Here is a 19,927-nt window from a genome sequence, read left to right as displayed (position 1 = left end):
GCCGTCTTCTGAAGTTTGAATTTTGAAATTCTAATTTTGTATAGACTAAAATAAAATAGAAAGAATATAGCTGTCTTATGAAATTCTGGTTTAGAATAGAAAAGAATATTCAATTTCAAACATACAATATCCAATAGAATATAATAAAATATAAAAAATATAGCTGTCTTCCAATATACAAATTTAAAAAAGAATAAAATAGAAAATAAAGGAATACACTAGAATAGAAAATAAAGTAATAGAACAGAATAAAATAGAATATAGCTGTCTTGCAAAATTCAAATTTGAGTAAAATATTATAAAATAGAAAGAATATAGCTGTCTTTCGAAATCCTGGTTTAGATTAGAAGAGAATATTTAAATATCAATGCAAAAAAAACGTTTAAAAATGGCAGTTTTTTTCGGGAGCAGTGATTTTAATAATGATTAAAGTGAAACAGTAAAAGTGTAATATTCCTTTAAATTTCGTACCTGGGGGGTATCTATAGTATGCCTGTGAAGGGGCGCATGTTTCCTGTGCTTAGAACTGTCCCTGCACAAAGTGTCATTTCTGCAGGAAAAAAAGTGTATTTAAAATCACTCGCAGCTATTATGAATTGTCGGCTCCCGTAATACAGAGAACACTCATTGAAAGTCATTGATATAAAAAAAAAGCGTGGGGTTCCTCCAAATTCAATTACCAGGCCCTTCAGGTCTGGTATGGATATTAAGGGGAACCCCACGTCAAATTTAAAACAAAAAATTTACATGGGTGTCCCCCTAAAAATCCATACCAGACGCTTTATCCAAGCACACAACCTGGCAGGCCGCAGGAAAAGAGGGGGGGAGGAGAGAGCGCCCCCTCCTGAACCGTACCAGGCCACATGCCCTCAACATTGGGAGGATGCTTTGGGGTCCCCTCCAAAGCACCATGTCCTTATGTTGATGGGGACAAGGGCCTCATCCCCACAACCCTGACCGGTGGTTGTGGGGGTCTGCGGGCGGGGAGCTTATCAGAATCTGGAAGCCCCCTTTAACAAGGGGACCCCCATATCCCAGCCCCCCCGTTTGAAATGGTAAGGGCCTACCATTTCACAAAGAAAGTGTAAAAAATAGTTAAATAAGACAAAGACACTTTTGAAAAATTCCTTTATTAAAAATAATAGTGTTCTCTGTATTACGGAGCCGACAATTCATTAAAGCCGCAAGTGATTTCAAATGACTTTTTTTCCTACAGAAATGACACTTTGTGCAGGGACAGTTCTAAGCACGGGAAACATGCGCCCCTTCACAGGCATACTATAGACACCCCCCAGCTACGAAATTTAAAGGAATATTACACTTTTATTGTTTCACTTTAATCATTATTAAAATCACTGCTCCAGAAAAAACGGCCGTTTTTAAAACTATTTTTTGCATTGATCCATGTCCCCTGGGGCAGGACCCGGGTCCCCAAACACTTTTTTGGACAGTAACCTGCATATTAGCCTTTAAAATTAGCACTTTAGAATCTTTTCTCTCTGTCAATTTTTTTCTCTATATAATCTTGGACTAATAGAGGTAAGGTTAGGCACTCTTACCGGGCTCTTACCCTCTGGAGACCAGAGCTCTTACCCTCTGGAGACCGGAGCTCTTACCCTCTGGAGACCGGAGCTCTTACCCTCTGGAGACCGGGCTCTTACCCTCTGGAGACCGGGCTCTTACCCTCTGGAGACCGGGCTCTTACCCTCTGGAGACCGGAGCTCTTACCCTCTGAAGACCGGGCTCTTAAACTCTGGAGACCAGACTCTTACCCTTTGGAGACCGGGCTCCTACCCTCTAAAGACCGGGCTCTTACCCTCTGAAGACTGAGCTCTTACACTCTGGAGACCGGAGCTCTTACACTCTGGAGACCGGACTCTTACCCTTTGGAGACCGGGCTCCTACCCTCTAAAGACCGGGCCTCTTACCCTCTGGAGACCGGGCTCTCACCCTCTGGAGACCGGGCTCTTATCCTCTGAAAACCTGGCTCTTACCCTCTGGAGAGTCGGCTCTTACCCTCAGGAGAGCACGTGTGATCATGATTCAGTTCAAAAAGTGGATGGAGTTGGGAGTTCACTCACTGTGAATTTGAGCTCCCAGTCCGTGGTGTGGAATACGGGATCATGGAGGTAATGTCATTGACCAGGTATGGTCATGTCTATATGTGGGCAATGATGTCAGTCAGGTTACCCTGCCCCTTTGTATGCATTCCACAGTGAGGACCAGCAGCAATCATTTGTGGTCAGGATTGGACATGTTGGAGTGTTTTTTTTTTCCAGCAGATCATTGAGTGTTATTTATTGTGAATGATGAGAATATGCTTCACTGGAAGACTTGATTGGCCATGGGGTTTACATTGGGGGACTGTTTATTTTTTTTTGGGAGACTTGAGAGTTTTCGGGAACAGGTGGTGCACTGGGCGGGGTGCAAGGTCCTTTTAGGTCATATGGGCACTTACAAGGCATGGTGTAGGGACCCGTCTGAGGTACGGCTCCCTGTTGGTGTATGGGCACCTGCTAGTTGTCCCTGAGTCGGTGGTTTGGTGACTGGAGGACTGGTGACTAGCGGGTACGGTTCCGGTTTTTATGCCTATTGGGACCTTGGGCTTACTATAAAATAGATTTTTTGGTCATAATAACTTTTTAAAGTGGATGAAAGTTAATTATTGCACTTTATATGGAAAATTTGATAGAGCAATAGAAAATCACCTGAGACAAATTAAAGTTGGTTTACTATACGCCCACTAGATGGCATTGCTGAAAGTCGATAAATGAATTGATGTTGATATAGGGCAGTGATTCTCAACCAGGGTTCCCCCAGAGGTTGTAGGGGTTCCTTCAGAATTGGGCAATTTCTGCCTCTCAGTTAAGTTCCCTCTCACACCATTGATCCTTTTAGCTCTCTGTAAGGAGGTAATTATTTCCAATGATCACAAGTGTAAGGACCATTCTTCCCACCAACCATCACACTAATGTATCATGAGTTGTAGATTTCTAATTTTTAGCAGGGGGTTCCCCGAGACTGGAGAACTATTTCAAGGGTTCCTCTGTGGTGAAAAGGTTGAGAAAGGCTGATATAGTGACTTGTCTAACAAGATACACATATACTATAATATATGTCCACTAGATGGCAATAACGATGGATGCTAAAAAAATCACATTAAATAAAAGATGCAATAATTTCTTTCACCACTAGATGTCTCTTTAGCCCCTCTAGTACAGTGATGGCGAACCTATGGCACGTAGAGCCATCTCTGTGGGCACGTGAGAGGGTCCTGGTTCACGGTGGGCAGAACATGGCAGCAAACAGCGGCGAGGTGCAGGAAATTAACTGCACGGGTGAGCGGGTGGGTGGCTCCGCAGCCTCCGCGCGGAAGGCTACAGACCTGAGAGCGAGCGAGGAAGAGAAGCAAGCAGCGGCGAGGTGCAGGAAACTGTCTGCACGAGTGAGTGGGTGGCCCCACATTCTCCGCGTGGTAGGCTACAGGCCTGACAGCACGCACGGGAGGGAGAGAAGAGCTTCACTGCTTCATTGTATGGCTGAAGAGGGGGGCAGTATACTTGGCACCTTCCGGAGCTTGGACTCCTCAAATCTCCTTCAACAGTGAGGCCCGGAGAACAGACTGACCGTGGGCCTAGAAGACAAGGACAGGCGAGAGGCGCAGGCTGTGAGGGAGCCGCTGGATGGAACAGGGATGGAGACAGGTACCGGGCACAATTATACACTGAATACCTGCAGACAAAGACTGGGGCAGGGAGGCAGAGCAGGGATTGCAGATAAGGACAGAGCTAAAGGTCTCCCTTTCTCTCAGCTCTCCTCTTTTTCAGCCCCGTGTCCCCCTCTTTCTGCTCCCCCTCTCTGTACCCCCCTCTCTCTGTGCCCCCCTCTCTCTGTGTCACCCCTCTCTCTGTGTCCCCCCTCTCTCTGTGTCCCCTCTCTCTCTCTGTGTCCCTCTCTCTCTCTGTGTCCCTCTCTCTCTCTGTGTCCCTCTCTTTCTCTTTCCCCCTCTTTCTCTTTCCCCCCTCTTTCTGTCCCCCCTCTCTCTCTCTCTCTGTCCTCCCCCCTCTCTCTGTGTCCCCTCTCTCTGTGTCCCCTCTCTCTGTGTCCCCCCTCTCTCTGTGTCCCCCCTCTCTCTGTCCCCCCCTCTCTCTCTGTCACCCCTCTCTCTCTCTGTCCCCCATGTCTCTCTGTGCCCCCTCTCTCTCTCTGTCCCCTCTCTCTCTCTTTCTCTGTGCCCTCCCCTCTCTCTCTGTCCCCTCTCTCTCTTTGTGCCCTCCCCTTTATCTCTGTCCCATGTCTCTCTCTGCCCCCTCTATCTCTCACACTCCTCCCCCTCTATGTTCGCCCCATCTCTCTGTCCCCCCTCTCTCTCTGCCCCCGTGTGTCCCCCCTCTCTGTGTGTTCCCTATCTCTATCTATCTGCCCCCCTCACTCTCTCTCTGTCACTGTGCCCACACACACTGACCTACCTACCTGACACACACTGACTGACCTACACTGACTTACCTACCTAACATACACTGAGCTACCTATCTGATATACACTGACCTACCTGACACGAACTGACCTACCTGACACGCACTGAAATGCACTGACCCTACCTGACACGCACTGACCTACCTACCTACCTGACACGCACTGACCTACCTACCTGACATACACACACTGTTGTGTGTGTCCTGCAGCTCAGCTCAGCTCAGCCGTGGTGTGCAAGGCAGCCAGAGGAGAGGGGGAGAGCCGCATGCCCGAGCGGGGATCGATGTGGTGCGGAGGCCTCATTCTAATTCCCACCTTCTGGAGCCGGCAGCACCTATGATGGACGTCACACATCCCACGGTGGATCCCTGGGATGTCCATCATTGGCACTGCAGACTCCAAAAGGCGGGACCTGCTATGTGACTCGGCCTCACTTGGTGGCGCTCGAGATCAGATCGGTCCCCGCTCAGCAGCACTTGGGATCAGATCGGTCCCCGCTCAGCAACACTTGGGATCAGATCGGTCCCCGCTCAGCAACACTTGGTATCAGATCGGTCCCCGCTCAGCAACACTTGAGATCAGATCAGTCCCTGCTCAGCAGCACTTGGTATCAGATCGGTCCCCGCTCAGCAACACTTGGGATCAGATCGGTCCCTGCTCAGCAACACTTGGGATCAGATCGGTCCCCGCTTAGGATCAGATCGGTCCCCGCTTAGGATCAGATCGGTCCCCGCTCAGCAGCACTTGGGATCAGATCGGTCCCCGCTCAGCAGCACTTGGGATCAGATCGGTCCCCGCTCGGCGGCTCTTGGGATCAGAATGGTCCCCGCTCAGCGGCACTCGTGGCTAACGTTAAAATTGTGCATGCCTGACACCCAGGGCTTTTCGGGGACCCATTCGGGACTCCAGCCCCCCCTCCCCCGACACCACTGTCTACAATGTATATGCATCTCTTAGACCAGGTAGTAAGAAACATCTGGAACAGGTAATCGTTGTACCCCCACCTGCCCACCTCCGACCGCACTGACCGTCTTTGTCCATGTATGGATGGACGCTCACCATCATCTACTGAGAGCTCACATATTATCTCACCTGGCTTCATTCTGTCTCTAATACATTCCCTATTTATCACCCGTTCATAAATACTTCTTACAGCCAACAAACCCCACACTGGGGATGATGGGGGTCCGCCATGTATCAGTAATGATTGTCTCTTCATTGATCATTTATTATATAATAATGGAGAGTATAGGGGTGTCAGAGGAGATTCCTCAATGATCTTTATGGAGATGAGCTCAGGGGTGTTCAGATACAAGTCCCAACCCACCCGAGATCATCGTCACTGCAGACCACCAATCACCAGCAGCTGAAGATTTCCCTACAGCCTCACATAAATACACCACCTGTATACATGCAGATACAGGGCAGGCAATGCCTTCATGGCTTATGATCGGCGGTCTGCAGTGCCACCTCCTGGTGGGATAGCTCAGTTGGGTTTGGACCAATACCTGAACACACCTGAGCTCAGTCCTAGATCTCAGATGCTGTGGCAACACTTGGTGAAGCCCAGGAAGACCCCGGAGGTCTCGGAGGAATCTAATCTGAACATTACTGGTTCCCTATAGAGCAATATGAATTATATGAGGGGGGAGGGGCGTACACTGTGACCTGACTGGGATCTGTATTCTGTCTGTGCAGGAAAAGTCCAGGAAATATTCACCAGGCCGGGATCTGACCTTCTCATCCCCATCAGAATCCATCTCACCCTCAACCATACAGATAAAGGTGGATGTGACCAGATTGAATGGAAATATAAACCCCCAACCAGAAATGAGAGCAGAATATTTGAACACAGGGGATGTACACTAAGAAAACCTGAGAACACAACCCTCCCCAATATAAAGATATCAGAGAATGGAAGTCTCATCATATCCAATGTGACTCTGGAGAATGACGGGATGTACAGTGTGGATATACACAACTCTACAGGACACCATATACAGACTGATAATTACACCATCCATGTAGAAGGTAAGTCCACCCAACCCCCACCCCCAGTCCTAGCAGTGTCCTCCCCACTCAGTGTCTTTATATACACCGTCCATGTAGAAGGTAAGTCCACCCAACCCCCACCCCCAGTCCTAGCAGTGTCCTCCCTGCTCCGTGTCTTTATATACACCGTCCATGTAGAAGGTAAGTCCATCCAACCCCCACCCCCAGTCCTAGCAGTGTCCTCCCCGCTCCGTGTCTTTATATACACCATCCATGTAGAAGGTAAGTCCATCCAACCCCCACCCCCAGTCCTAGCAGTGTCCTCCCCGCTCCGTGTCTTTATATACAAATCTTACCACTAATGCTTTTTTGTTTGAATATAAAATGAAAATCCCAAAGATAAACGAGGCGTCTGTTGCTGAGGGCAGAACCGTCTTTATAAAATCCCTGCAGTTTTCTTCCTGTTGACGTCATCTGCCCAATGGCAGACTGAATGGAATCTTGAAGCTTTATTAACAAAAGAGGGTGGGGGTGGGGTGAAACTATTAAACATGTGCAATTCGTTTAGTTCCAAATTAGTTTTTTAACAAATTTTGACAAATTCATTAATTCTGACATTTCCAAATTTTTCAATTTCTGAATTTTCACATTTAAGAATTTCCAAATTTCAAATTTAAGAACTTTCAAATTTTGGAATTTCAAAATTTGAAATTTGAAATTTCAGAAACTGGAAAATTTGAAATTCCGTAAATTTGACAATTCTAAAATGAGCAAGTTTGAAAATCCAAAAATAAGAGAGAAATTCTGAAAGTTCAAAAGACTGAAGATCTGAAAATTTTGAAAAACCCAAATTCTCCGCCAGCTTCACTTTGTTGTCGGAAATGTTCGATCGCGTGTACACAAGTCCGATGCACAAAAGCTCACACATGCTTGGAATGAAGCCGAAGGAGCCGCACTGGCTGTTGAACTTCCTTTTTCTCGGGTCGTCGTACGTCTTGTACGTCCCCGCGTTCCCACCTTCGGGATTTTGGCCCAACATTTGTGTGACCTTGTGTATGGAAGACAAGTTTGAGCCAACATCCTTCGGAAAAAAATCCATGGTTTTGTGGAAAAGTCCGATCGTGTGTACGCGACATCAGTGTTTTTTTTATGTACTCTTTACTTTTTTTGTTGTTGTAAACGAGTAGGGGTACGATGTATCCCATACTCATTGACATAGGTGGAAGACAGTACCCGGGTACCCCACTATTGTTAAAGAAGGCTTTCCCCTGGCAGACATCCACAACCACTGGGCCAAGGTGTCCTCATCAACATGGGGATATGGTTCTATGCCGGGGGGTTCTCCTTGGCAAGATATGCCCTTAGAAAATAAAAGAATAGAAAATAATAGAATACAATAGCAAAAAATTTTATTGAACAGAAGAAAATAGAATAGAAGAAAATAAAAAGCATATAGCCATCTTCCAAAATTTTAATTTTGAGTTTCAAAATTCAAAATTAGAATTTCTAATACAATAAAATAGAAAGGATATGCCTGTCTTCCGAAATTCAAACAGAGAATATAATAAAATACAATAAAATAGAGAGTATAGTCATCTTCTGAAATTCTAATTTTGAATAGAATAGAATCAAATCGAAAGAATATAGCCGTCTTCCGAAATTTTAATAAAATAATATAAAAACAGAAAGAATATAGCTGTCTTCCGAAATTCAAACTTAGAATAGAATAGAATAGAATTATATAAAATAGAAAGAATATCTTCCAAAATTTGATTTTGAGTTTCAAAATTCAAAATTAATATTTCGAATACGATAAAATAGAATATGAATATACCTGTCTTCCAAAATTCAAACGTAGAATTTAATAAAATAGAAAGAATATAGTAATCTTCTGAAATTCAAATTTTGAATAGAATAGAATCAAATCCAAAGAATATAGCTGTCTTCCAAAATTTGAATAAAATAATCTAAAATAGAAAGAATATAGGCATCTTCAAAAATTTGATTTTGAGTTTCAAAATTCAAAATTAGAATTTCGAATACAATAAAATAGAAAGAATATAGTCGTCTTCTGAAATTCAAATTGTGAGTAGAATAGAATAAAATAAAATACAGTATAGCCATCTTCCAAAATCAGATTTTAAAAAATTCTAATTTTGAATGGAATAGAAAAAAATAGAAAGAATATAGCCCTCATCCAAAATTCTAATTTTAAAAAGAATGAAATAGAAATCATATAGCCGTCTTCTGAAGTTTGAATTTTGAAATTCTAATTTTGTATAGACTAAAATAAAATAGAAAGAATATAGCTGTCTTATGAAATTCTGGTTTAGAATAGAAAAGAATATTCAAATTTCAAACATACAATATCGAATAGAATATAATAAAATATAAAAAATATAGCTGTCTTCTAATATACAAATTTCAAAAAGAATAAAATAGAAAATAAAGGAATACACTAGACATGTGCAGAGTAAAATATTTCGTTTCGGAATTTCGTTTTCGTCCGAAAACTTAATTTATTTAGTTACTCCCGAAATTCGTTTTTATTTATTTAGTTTTTCGTCCGAAAATCCACATGAATTACGGTCGAATCTGTCTTTGAAGGCTTATGGTGTCTGTCAAATGTATAAAGAAGATTCGACAGAGCTAGTATATAGCATACTTTAGAACCCTATTAAAGTCTATGGGACTCCAACGTTCAAAATCTAAAGTGCTAATTTTAAAGGCTAATTTGCAAGTTACTGTCCTAAAAAGTGTTTGGGGACCCGGGTCCTGCCCCAGGGGACATGTATCAATGCAAAAAAAGTTTTAAAAATGGCCGTTTTTTCGGGAGCAGTGATTTTAATAATGATTAAAGTGAAACAATAAAAGTGTAATATTCCTTTAAATTTCGTAGGGGGGGGGTGTCTATAGTATTCCTGTGAACGGGCGCATGTTTCTGGTGCTTAGAACTGTCCCTGCACAAAGTGTCATTTATGCAGGAAAAAAAGTCCTTTAAAATCACTCGCAGCTATTATGAATTGTCGGCTCCGTAATACAGAGAACACTCATTGAAAGTCATTGATAGAAAATTAAATAAAAAAATTTAAAAAAAAGTGTGGGGGTCCCCCAAATTCAATTACCAGGCCCTTCAGGTCTGGTATGGATATTAAGGGGAACCCCGCGTCAAATTGAAAAAAAAATTGACGTGGGGTTCCCCCTAAAAATCCATACCAAACCCTTTATCCGAGCACGCAACCTAGCAGGCCACAGGAAAAGAGGGGGGGACGAGAGAGCGCCCCCCCTCCCTCCTGAACCGTACCAGGCCACATGCCCTCAACATTGGGAGGATGCTTTGGGGGTCTGTGACCCCTCAAAGCACCTTGTCCCCATGTTGATGAGGACAAGGGCCTCATCCCCACAACCCTGGCCGGTGGTTGTGGAGGTCTGCGGGCGGGGGGCTTATCAGAATCTGGAAGCCCCCTTTAACAAGGGGACCCCCAGATCCTGCCCCCCCCCCTGTTTGAAATGGTAAGGGGGTACAAAAGTACCCCTACCATGTCACAAAGAAAGTGTAAAAAATGGTTAAATAAAACAAACACACTTTTGAAAAATTCCTTTATTAAAAATAGAAAAATAAAAAAAAGATTCCAGCGGCGGTAATCCACTCTTGCTATCCAGCGACGGACGGTCATCTCTCCAGCGATGGCTGATCTCATCCAGCGCAACGAATCCATCCTTCTTCTGTCTCCGTGGAGGAGACACTGCAGGCATTCCGGCGGCCTGACGTTTCTTATATACGTCAGCCGCCGGAATGCCTGCAGTGTCTCCTCCACGGAGACAGAAGAAGGATGTGTTCGCTGCGCTGGATGAGATGAGCCATCGCTGGAGAGATGACCGTCCGTCGCTGGATAGCAAGAGTGGATTACCGCCGCTGGAATCTTTTTTTTATTTTTTTATTTTTAATAAAGGAATTTTTCAAAAGTGTATTTGTTTTATTTAACCATTTTTTACACTTTCTTTGTGAAATGGTAGGGGTACTTTTGTACCCCCTTACCATTTCAAACAGGGGGGGGCCGGGATCTGGGGGTCCCCTTGTTAAAGGGGGCTTCCAGATTCTGATAAGCCCCCCACCCGCAGACCTCCACAACCACCGGCCAGGGTTGTGGGGATGAGGCCCTTGTCCTCATCAACATGGGGACAAGGTGCTTTGAGGGGTCACAGACCCCCAAAGCATCCTCCCAATGTTGAGGGCATGTGGCCTGGTACAGTTCAGGAGGGAGGGGGGGCCGCTCTCTCGTCCCCCCCTCTTTTCCTGCGGCCTGCCAGGTTGCGTGCTCGGATAAAGGGTCTGGTATGGATTTTTAGGGGGAACCCCACGTCAATTTTTTTTTAAATTTAACGCGGGGTTCCCCTTAATATCCATACCAGACCTGAAGGGTCTGGTTATGGATATTTAGGGGGAACCCCACGTCAAAATTTTTCTTAAATTTGAGGCAGGGTTCCCCTTAATATCCATACCAGACCTGAAGGGCCTGGTAATTGAATTTGGGGGACCCCCACGCTTTTTTTTTAATTTTTTTTTATTTTTTTATCAATGACTTTCAATGAGTGTTCTCTGTATTACGGAGCCGACAATTCATAATAGCTGCGAGTGATTTTAAAGGACTTTTTTTCCTGCATAAATGACACTTTGTGCAGGGACAGTTCTAAGCACGGGAAACATGCGCCCCTTCACAGGCATACTATAGACAACCCCCCCTACGAAATTTAAAGGAATATTACACTTTTATTGTTTCACTTTAATCATTATTAAAATCACTGCTCCCGAAAAAACGGCCGTTTTTAAAACTTTTTTTGCATTGATACATGTCCCCTGGGGCAGGACCCAGGTCCCCAAACATAAATTAGGACAGTAACTTGCAAAATCTTCTCTCTGTCAAATCTTTTTTCTCTGTCGAATATTTTCTCTATATAATCTTGGACTAATAGAGGTAAGGTTAGGCACATTCGACCACAGGTTCTATAGACACAGATTGTTGTCAGAGTCATGTCTAATCTCCTATTCTATATCCAACTGTTGTAACAATGAAAACGAAAATAAAGCATTTATTTATGTCGGATCTTTCGTTTTTTGGATTCTGTGCTTTCGTTATCGTTTGTCAAAACTAAAACGAAAATACCTGAAATCCGGACGAAAATGCATTCGGACGAAAACGAATGCACATGTCTAGTAGCAGGTACAAAGCTCCCTGGGATGAGCAGTTTCTCAGGCACAGATACCAAATCCAGTGATGAAGTGACAAACAGTGCTGTGTGTATTTGTGTTATATACAAGTCCAAATACAGGTGCTGTACAGTGTTCCAGAAAGCAAATAAAGGACAAACAATAGCAAAACCCAAATCCTAGCCGTGTCTCGGCTCTAACTATACCATATGCAGCCCTCACTATCGGGATGAACAAGCCTACTGCTTGTCAGTCTCTACAAAAACTGCTTAACAGCTTTTACCGACCTTACTCTCTTCACAGACCGACTTTGTATGTCCCAGGCAGAGAGAAAGGCTGTCTGCTCAGGTGAGCTTAAATTAGCCTGGGGAAGAGGACCAAGACCCCAACTGGATCATGGATCAGAGATTTCTGAATGTGTACGAGAGGAGCCTGGGAGACGTATGAACCCCGAACAGGACTTTTCCTGGCTCTCTCTGGGAATATATATATATATAATTTCATTTCTAGATGTGATATGCCTGCTTCAACTCCTCAGAAACTGCAACCTGTCCAAGAATGTTTGGATTCTGTGGTGCAAATGTGTACATTTCTTCCATCTTCAGTCTCTGAAAAAATGTTGTATTTCCGGGTGCAATCTGCTTTCTCCTTCAGATATTGCAGCCTATTCAATCAATGTTTCAGTCATACTGCAAATCTCTACATTTTTTTTTCTCTTTTCAACTTAATATAAAATAAACAAACTCAACAATTTTTTTTCAAGTTGCTATCTGTCCACTCACTTTAAAACTGCAGCCGGTCTTAAAAGGCTTAATAGTTGTGGTTCAAATGTGTGAATTTTTACATTTTCAGAAAAAAAGGAACTGTTTTTAGATACAATCTTATTGCTCTCTGCCTCGGAAATTGCAGCCTGTCCTAAAAGGTTTAGTATCTATGTTGCAAATGTGTTTTTTTTTTTTATCTTCAGTCTCAAGACTAGACAATTATTTTTAACTTCCAGATGCAATATGACTGTGCAATTGCTCAGAAAGTGCTTCCTTTCTAAAAAAAAAAAAAAAAAAGAACAGTAAACAAATATCTGTGGTACAAATGTGTGATTTTTTTTTATGCTTCCAATTTCATACAATAAAATGCAATTTTTTCATTCCCATGAATATGTCTCAATCACTCTCAGTTCAATCACTCTGAAATTGTGACCAAATAATTTGTTCATAATAATATATAAAAAAAAAGGTCTTAATTCAAAGTTTACATGTGATGGTATTCTGGTTTCCATTTGAAAAACAAAACAAAAAAAAAATGAAAAAATACAAACTGAAACCAAATTAATATCTGCAATATGTTCTTAAACAAAATGTTTTGCTAATTTGGAAGGTTTATCCTATTTCTGATTCTTCTAGACGTCCTACCGTCATTTTATATTCCACATGCTTTACACATCATAAGATAAACAATATTTCTTGTTTTACATATTCTATACTGTACAGCCAAATTTCCAATTTTTTGCCCTGAGGCATTAACCAATTGCCTACTGGGCACTTACACCCCCCTACTGCCCAGACCAATTTTCAGCTTTCGGCGCTCTCAAACTTTGAATGACAATTACTCAGTCATGAAACACTGTACCCAAATGAATTTTTTGTCCCTTTTTCCCACAAATAGAGCTTTCTTTTGGTGGTATTTGATCACCTCTGGGGTTTTTATCTTTTGTGCTATAAATGAAAAAAGACCGAAAATTTTGAAAAAAAAAACAACACATTTTTCTTTGTTTCTGTGATAAAATGATGCAAATTATGAATTTTTCTTCATACATTTTGGCCACAATTTATATTGCTACATACCTTTGGTAAAAATAACCCAAATTAGTGGATATTATTTGGTCTTTGTGAAAGTTAGAGAATCTACAAGCTGTGGTGCGAATCATAAAAAAATTGATCACATCTGATGTACTGGTGGCCGATCTCATTTCTTGTGACCCAAACAAGCCAGGAAAGTATAAATACCCCCAAATGACCCCTTTTTGAAAGTAGACATTCCAAGGTATTTAGTAAGAGGCATGGTGAGGTTTTTGATGTTGTAATTTTTTTCCACAAAATTGTCAGTGTAATAGTTTATTTCTCTCACACGGCATGAGTATACCACAAATGACACCCCAAAATAAATTCGGCTACTCCTCCTGAGTATTACAATACCACATGTGTGGGACTTTTTCACAGCCTGGCCACTCAGAGAGGCCCAACATGCAGGGAGCGCCGTCACGTGTTCGAGGAGCTCTGGTTTCGGTTCCAACTCAGGTCAAGAGGTCCCTTTGGTGGGGGAAATTTGCCGTAAGGTCTAGAGTGGGTTTTACCAGTATCCAGGGTGGTTACAACCAATGCAAGCGGCTCAGGCTGGGGTGCGCACCTATACTCCTGTTTGGTACAAGGTACCTGGGAGAGGAGGGACTCAAAGAGGTCCTCGAAATTGGTGGGAGTGGAGAGCAGTAGATCTGGCACTCAGGGCCTTTCAGAGGGAACTCCGGGGACATTATATGAGTGTCCGGTCGGACAACTCCTCGGTAGTGGCTTACATCAACAGGCAGGGGGGCACCAGGAGCGGATCCTTATGGGCCCTAGCAAAAGCCATCCTCAGGTGGGCCGAAGCAAATATCCTATCCCTTTCGGCGATAGATTTGAAGGGGGAGCAAAATCAGGTAGCAGATTTCCTCAGCAGGAGAACACAGAGAATGCAACTGGGTTATCAAGCAAGAGGTTTTCAAAATGGTCACCCAAAGGTGGGGGTTCCTTTGATAGACCTCTTTGCCTCGAGGGAAAATGCAAAGGTAGCCATCTTCTTTTCCATAAACAGGGGGGATGGGGCGTTGGGGGTGGATGCACTAGCACAGAGTTGGAGATTCTCCAGATGCTATGCTTTCCCCCTCCCGTTCTGATCCCTGCAGTGTTAAGGAAGTTTCAGGCGGAGAACACTACTCTTATTCTAATCACGCCACACTGACCCAGGAGGCCGTGGTTCATCATTCTGAAGGGCCTGTCTGTGGAACCCCCCTGGATTCTCCCAGTCCAGGAGGATCTTCTTTCTCAGGGTCCAATCTGCTGTCCTCAGGTGGAGAGGTGGAACCTTGCAGCTTGGCTACTGAGGAGGAATTGCTGAGGGGCAAAGGGTTCTCAGATCGTTTAGTAGCCACTCTCCTAAGTTGCAGGAAAAAGGAAGTGCAGACCATTTACTTGAAGGTATGGAGGCGGTTCAGTAGCTGGTGCTCAGAGAACTCCTTTGATGTGCACAGCTCGGTAGCCGTTCTAGAGTTCCTGCAGGCAGGGGCAGATAAATGTTTAGCCCTTGGAACCTTGAAGGGTCACATATCCGCTTTAAGCATATTTCTGGAAAGGCATCTAGGGACAGACCCTTGGATAGTGAGGTTGTTTAGAGCTTTAAGTAGGCAGAGACCCGTTACAAATTCCTCCTTCCCAGTTTGGGATCTTTCATTAGTTTTACAGGTTCTCACAGGAGAACCTTTTGAGCCATTGGAATCTTGCCCGTTAAGATTGATTACTCTCAAAACAGTGTTTTTGGTGGTGATCACTACGGCAAGGAGAGTGAGTGAACTCAAAGCCCTTTCTATTAGGGCACCTTTTTTTCAGGTTTTTCCGGACCATTTGATTTTTAAGACGGATCCGGCCTTTTTACCTAAGGTAGCCTCTAGTTTTCATAGAGTCCAGGAGATTGTGCTGCCTACTTTCTGTTCAAATCCGGTGAGAGAACAGGAAAACATTTTTCATAGATTGGATGTTAGAAGACCTGTCCTTCATTATTTAGATTGCACAAGTCAGTTCAGGAAGTCTGATTCACGTTTTGTGTTATTTTCAGGGGCCAGGAAGGGTCCCAGAGCCTCTAAATGTACAATAGCCAGATGGTTAAGGTCAGCCATTGGGCAGGCTTACATGACGGGGGTTAGAACCCCCAGTTGGGATCAGGGCACACTCAACCAGGGCAGTGGCAACTTCTCAGGCAGAGTGGGCTGGTGCTTCTCCTGAACAGATCTGTAGAGCTGCAATGTGGTCCAGTTTTTCTACGTTCGTGAAGCACTATAGATTGGATCTTCTGTCAGCCAAAGACCAAGCCTTTGATCATAAAGTGCTGCAAGCAGTAGTCCCACCCTAAGGTAAGGTGCTTGCTTATCCTCTCTACGGTGGCTGTTCTGAAAGATGGATTTGGGAAAAATGGAGTTACTTACCGGTAACATCCTTTTGCAGGAGTCTTTCAGGACAGCACCGGTTCCCACCCAGGTTTTTGGATATCTTTGGGAACTCATCACATGAGACCGTCAGGTAAGATTAAAAGTTGGTTTGTTTAACATGTTCTTGTGTCTCTCCAGTTGGCCGGAGGTACTCTGGAAGAACTGAGGGGACGGAGGGAGGATGAGACTTAAATTGTGAAATTGAAGGTGGTGTTTCCTAAAAGGGGAGGAGCCAGGGTCTCTCTATGGTGGCTGTCCTGAAAGACTCCCGGAAATGGATGTTACCGGTAAGTAACTCAGTTTTTTTGCTAGAAAATTACTTAGAACCCCCAAACAGTATATACATTTTTTTAGCAGAGACCCATGAGAATAAAATGGCGATCATTGCAATATTTTATGTCCCACTGTATTGGCTCAGCGGTCTTTCAAATGCAATTATTTAGGAAAAAATACGCTTTCATGAAATAAAAAAAAACTATATGGTAAAGTTAGCCTGATTTTTTTTTTTTTTTTAATGATAAAGATGATGTTACACCGAGTAAACAGATACCCAACATGTCATGCTCTGAAATTGCGCACATTCGTGGAATTGTCGAAAAACGATGGTACCTAAAAATCTCCATTGGCGGTGCTTTTAAAAAAAAAATAACATTTACCAGGTTAGAGTTACAGAGGAGGTCTAGTGCCAGAATTATTGCACTCGCTCTGACGATCACGGTAATACCTCACATGTGTGATTTGAACACCATTTACATATGCGGGCGCGACTTACGTATGTGTTTTCTTTGCTGCGTGAGCTCGCGGGGACGAGGGGCGCTTTAAAAATAACTTTTTTTCTTCTTATTTTTTTTTACATTGTCACTTAAAAAAAAATAATGTGATGATTTTCTTTGCTGTCACAAGGAATGTAAACATCCCTTGTGACAGTAGTAAGTGGTGACAGGTAATCTTTATGGAGGGATCAGGGGTCTAAAAGACTCCAAATCCCTCCTTTTAACTTTAAAGTATTCAGATGACCATGCTTCTGCCTACTGATTCTGTTTATGCCTCTGCCTGATCTGGAACTGACCCTGCACTGTTATTCGACCATGCTTCTGCCTACTGATTCTGTTTATGCCTCTGCCTGATCTGGAACTGACCCTGCACTGTTATTCGACCACGCTTCTGCCTACTGATTCTGTACATACCTCTGCCTGATCTGGAACTGACCCTGGACTGTTTGACCATGCCTTTTGCCTGCCTCTTGGACTGATCTTGTACCCTCTCAGTGGACTAGTGGGATTCATAACAGGGGTCTCACATATGTGAGGGGCTCCAGAATAGTTTTTTTGGATGAAGAAGACAATTTCCTTTGTTCTCTCATTCCTAGATTAGGGTCTGGAGACTCAGAGGCTTCAAAGAGATTTGGGTGGGAGAAGCCTCTACCCCTATCCTCATTCTGTCCTGAACAAGGCCCTACTTCTGTCTGCTGCCTGTAGGACCTATACCATCATGCCTCTGCCTGTCGCATGAACTGACCACACCACATGGATGGACCATGTTCCTGCCTACTACCAGGACCAATATTTTGGCATCTCTGCCTGCACTGACCTTGGACTGTATATGGACAGTATCCCTGCCTGCTGCCTATATTGACTATGGACAGTATACCTGCCTGTTGCCTGGAAAATTGTGTTCACTTTTGCTGACCAAGTCCCTGCCTGCTGCCTGGACCAGTGCTATCATCCTGTGGACAACTGTGCTGCTAAAACCACAGGTAATCTTTTGTTTACTCTTTTCTCAGCACAATGTATTTTGGGGTGTAATTCTTGGTATGTGCATGCTATGTGTCCCTGGAACACCTGATGGTGTTCCTTGCATGTTGGGCCTCTGTATGTGGCCAGGCTGTGTAAAAGTCTCACACATTTGGTATTGCCGTACTCAGGAGGAGTAGCAGAACATATTTTGGGGTGTCATTTTTGCTATGTACATGCTATGTGTTGGAAATATCTTATAAATTGACAACTTTGCGTAAAAAAAAAATGCGTTTTCATTTTTTTCCACATTTTCCCGAAACTTCTGGAAAAAAATAAACCATTCAAAAGACTTAATATGCCTCATAGATTATACATTGGGGTGTTAGCTTTCCAAAATGGGGTCACTTTGTGGGCATTTACATTGTCCTGGTGCTCCAGGGCCTTCAAAAGTGTAATAGGTGGTTGAGAAATGAAATGTGTAATTTATGCTCCTAGAATGCCTGATGGTGCTATTTCAATATTGGGCCTCTGTATGTGGCCAGGCTGTGTAAAAGTCTCACACATTTGGTATTTTAATACTCAGAAGGAGTAGCAGAACGTATTTTGGGGTGTCATTTGTGGTATACACATGCCATGTGAGAGAAAAAAAAAATCTTAATTTTGCAAAGAATTGTGGGAAAAATATGACAACATCAAAAACCTCACCATGCATCTTAGTAAATACCTTGGAATGTCTACTTTCAAAAAAAGGGGTCATTTGGGGGGTATTTGTACTTTCCTGGCTTGTTCTGGTCGCAAGAAATGAGATCGGTCACCAGTACATCAGATGTGATCAATTTTTTATGATTCGCACCACAGCTTGTGGACTCTCTAGCTTTCACAAAGACCAAATAATATCCACTAATTTGGGTTATTTTTACCAAAGATATGTAGCAGTATAAATTATGGCCAAAATGTATGAAAAAAAAATTATAATTTGAAAATTTTTATCACAGAAACAAAGAAATATGCGTTTTTTTTTCAAAATTTTCGGTCTTTTTTCATTTATAGCGCAAAAAATAAAAACCCCAGAGGTGATCAAATACCACCAAAAGAAAGCTCTATTTGTGGGAAAAAAAGGACACAAAATTCATTTGGGTACAGTGTTGCATGACTGAGTAATTGTCATTCAAAGTGTGAGAGCACCAAAAGCTGAAAATTGGTCTGGGCAGGAAGGGTGTTTAAGTGCCCAGTAAGCAAGTGGTTAATGCCTGTGCTCGGCTGGCTGAGCTCCAAAAGGAGTTGAACCTGCCCAAGAACCGTCTTATATGTGACATGCCCACCAGGTGGAACTCAACATTGGCCATGCTGCAGCGGCTGCACACGCAGCAGAGGGCCATCAATGAGTACCTGTGCGACTACGGCACCAGGACAGGGTCAGGGGAGCTTGGTTTTTTCTCACCACGCCAGTGGGGCATGATCAGGGATGCATGCACTGTCCTGTCACCATTTGAGGAGGCCACAAGGATGGTGAGCAGTGACAGTGCATGCATCAGTGACACTATACCTCTTGTCCACCTCTTGGAGCATACGCTGCGTGGAATAATGGACAAAGCACTTGAGGCAGAACAGAGGCAGGAAGAGGAGGACTTCCTTGCCTCTCAAGGCCCCCTTTATCCAGACAGTGTTCCTGCTGTCCCACCCATCACACAGGAAGAGGATGAGGAGGAGGAGGAGGAGGAAGAGGAGGATGATGATTGTGTCAGCATGGAGGTGGAGGCTGGCACTCAGCATCAGCAGCAGCAGCAGTCTTGTAGGGATGATTTACAGTCCCAAGAAACCCGTGGACTTTTACGTGGCTGGGAGGAGGTAGCTGCGGATCATGTTGTCCTTAGTGACCCAGAGGACTCCGGACCGAATTCCTCAGCTAACCTACGCTGCATGGCCTCCGTGATCCTGCAAAGCCTGTGGAAGGATCCTCGTATTCTTCGGATCAAGGAGAGGGACCAGTACATTATATATTATATATATATATATATATATATATATATATATATATAATTTCATTTCTAGATGTGATATGCCTGCTTCAACTCCTCAGAAACTGCAACCTGTCCAAGAATGTTTGGATTCTGTGGTACAAATGTGTACATTTCTTCCATCTTCAGTCTCTGAAAAAATGTTGTATTTCCGGGTGCAATCTGCTTTCTCCTTCACATATTGCAGCCTATTCAATCAATGTTTCAAAGGCCGCGTACACACGCGCGGACTGTTGGCCCAACTTTGTCCGTCCAACAGTTT

General features: G+C 43.5%; 1 protein-coding gene across 1 annotated transcript in view; it reads left to right on the top strand.

Annotated features, from left to right (window-relative positions):
- LOC143961338 (uncharacterized) overlaps window positions 1-1,830 on the top strand; it is a 115,072-nt gene extending 113,242 nt beyond the window's left edge. Inside the window, exon 6 of the mRNA XM_077470603.1 lies at window positions 1,538-1,830. Coding sequence (XP_077326729.1) covers window positions 1,538-1,830 — 293 coding nt within the window. The remainder of the gene's footprint in view (window positions 1-1,537) is intronic.
- The last annotated feature ends 18,097 nt before the right edge of the window (window positions 1,831-19,927 follow it).

Source organism: Lithobates pipiens, unplaced genomic scaffold (assembly GCF_037356315.1).
Source record: "Lithobates pipiens isolate NorthernLeopardFrog02 unplaced genomic scaffold, aLitPip1_a1.2 Scaffold_111, whole genome shotgun sequence".
Lineage (NCBI taxonomy): Eukaryota > Metazoa > Chordata > Amphibia > Anura > Ranidae > Lithobates > Lithobates pipiens.
The sequence above is the reverse complement of the archived record's forward strand: the minus strand, read 5'-3'. Positions and strand labels throughout refer to the sequence as shown.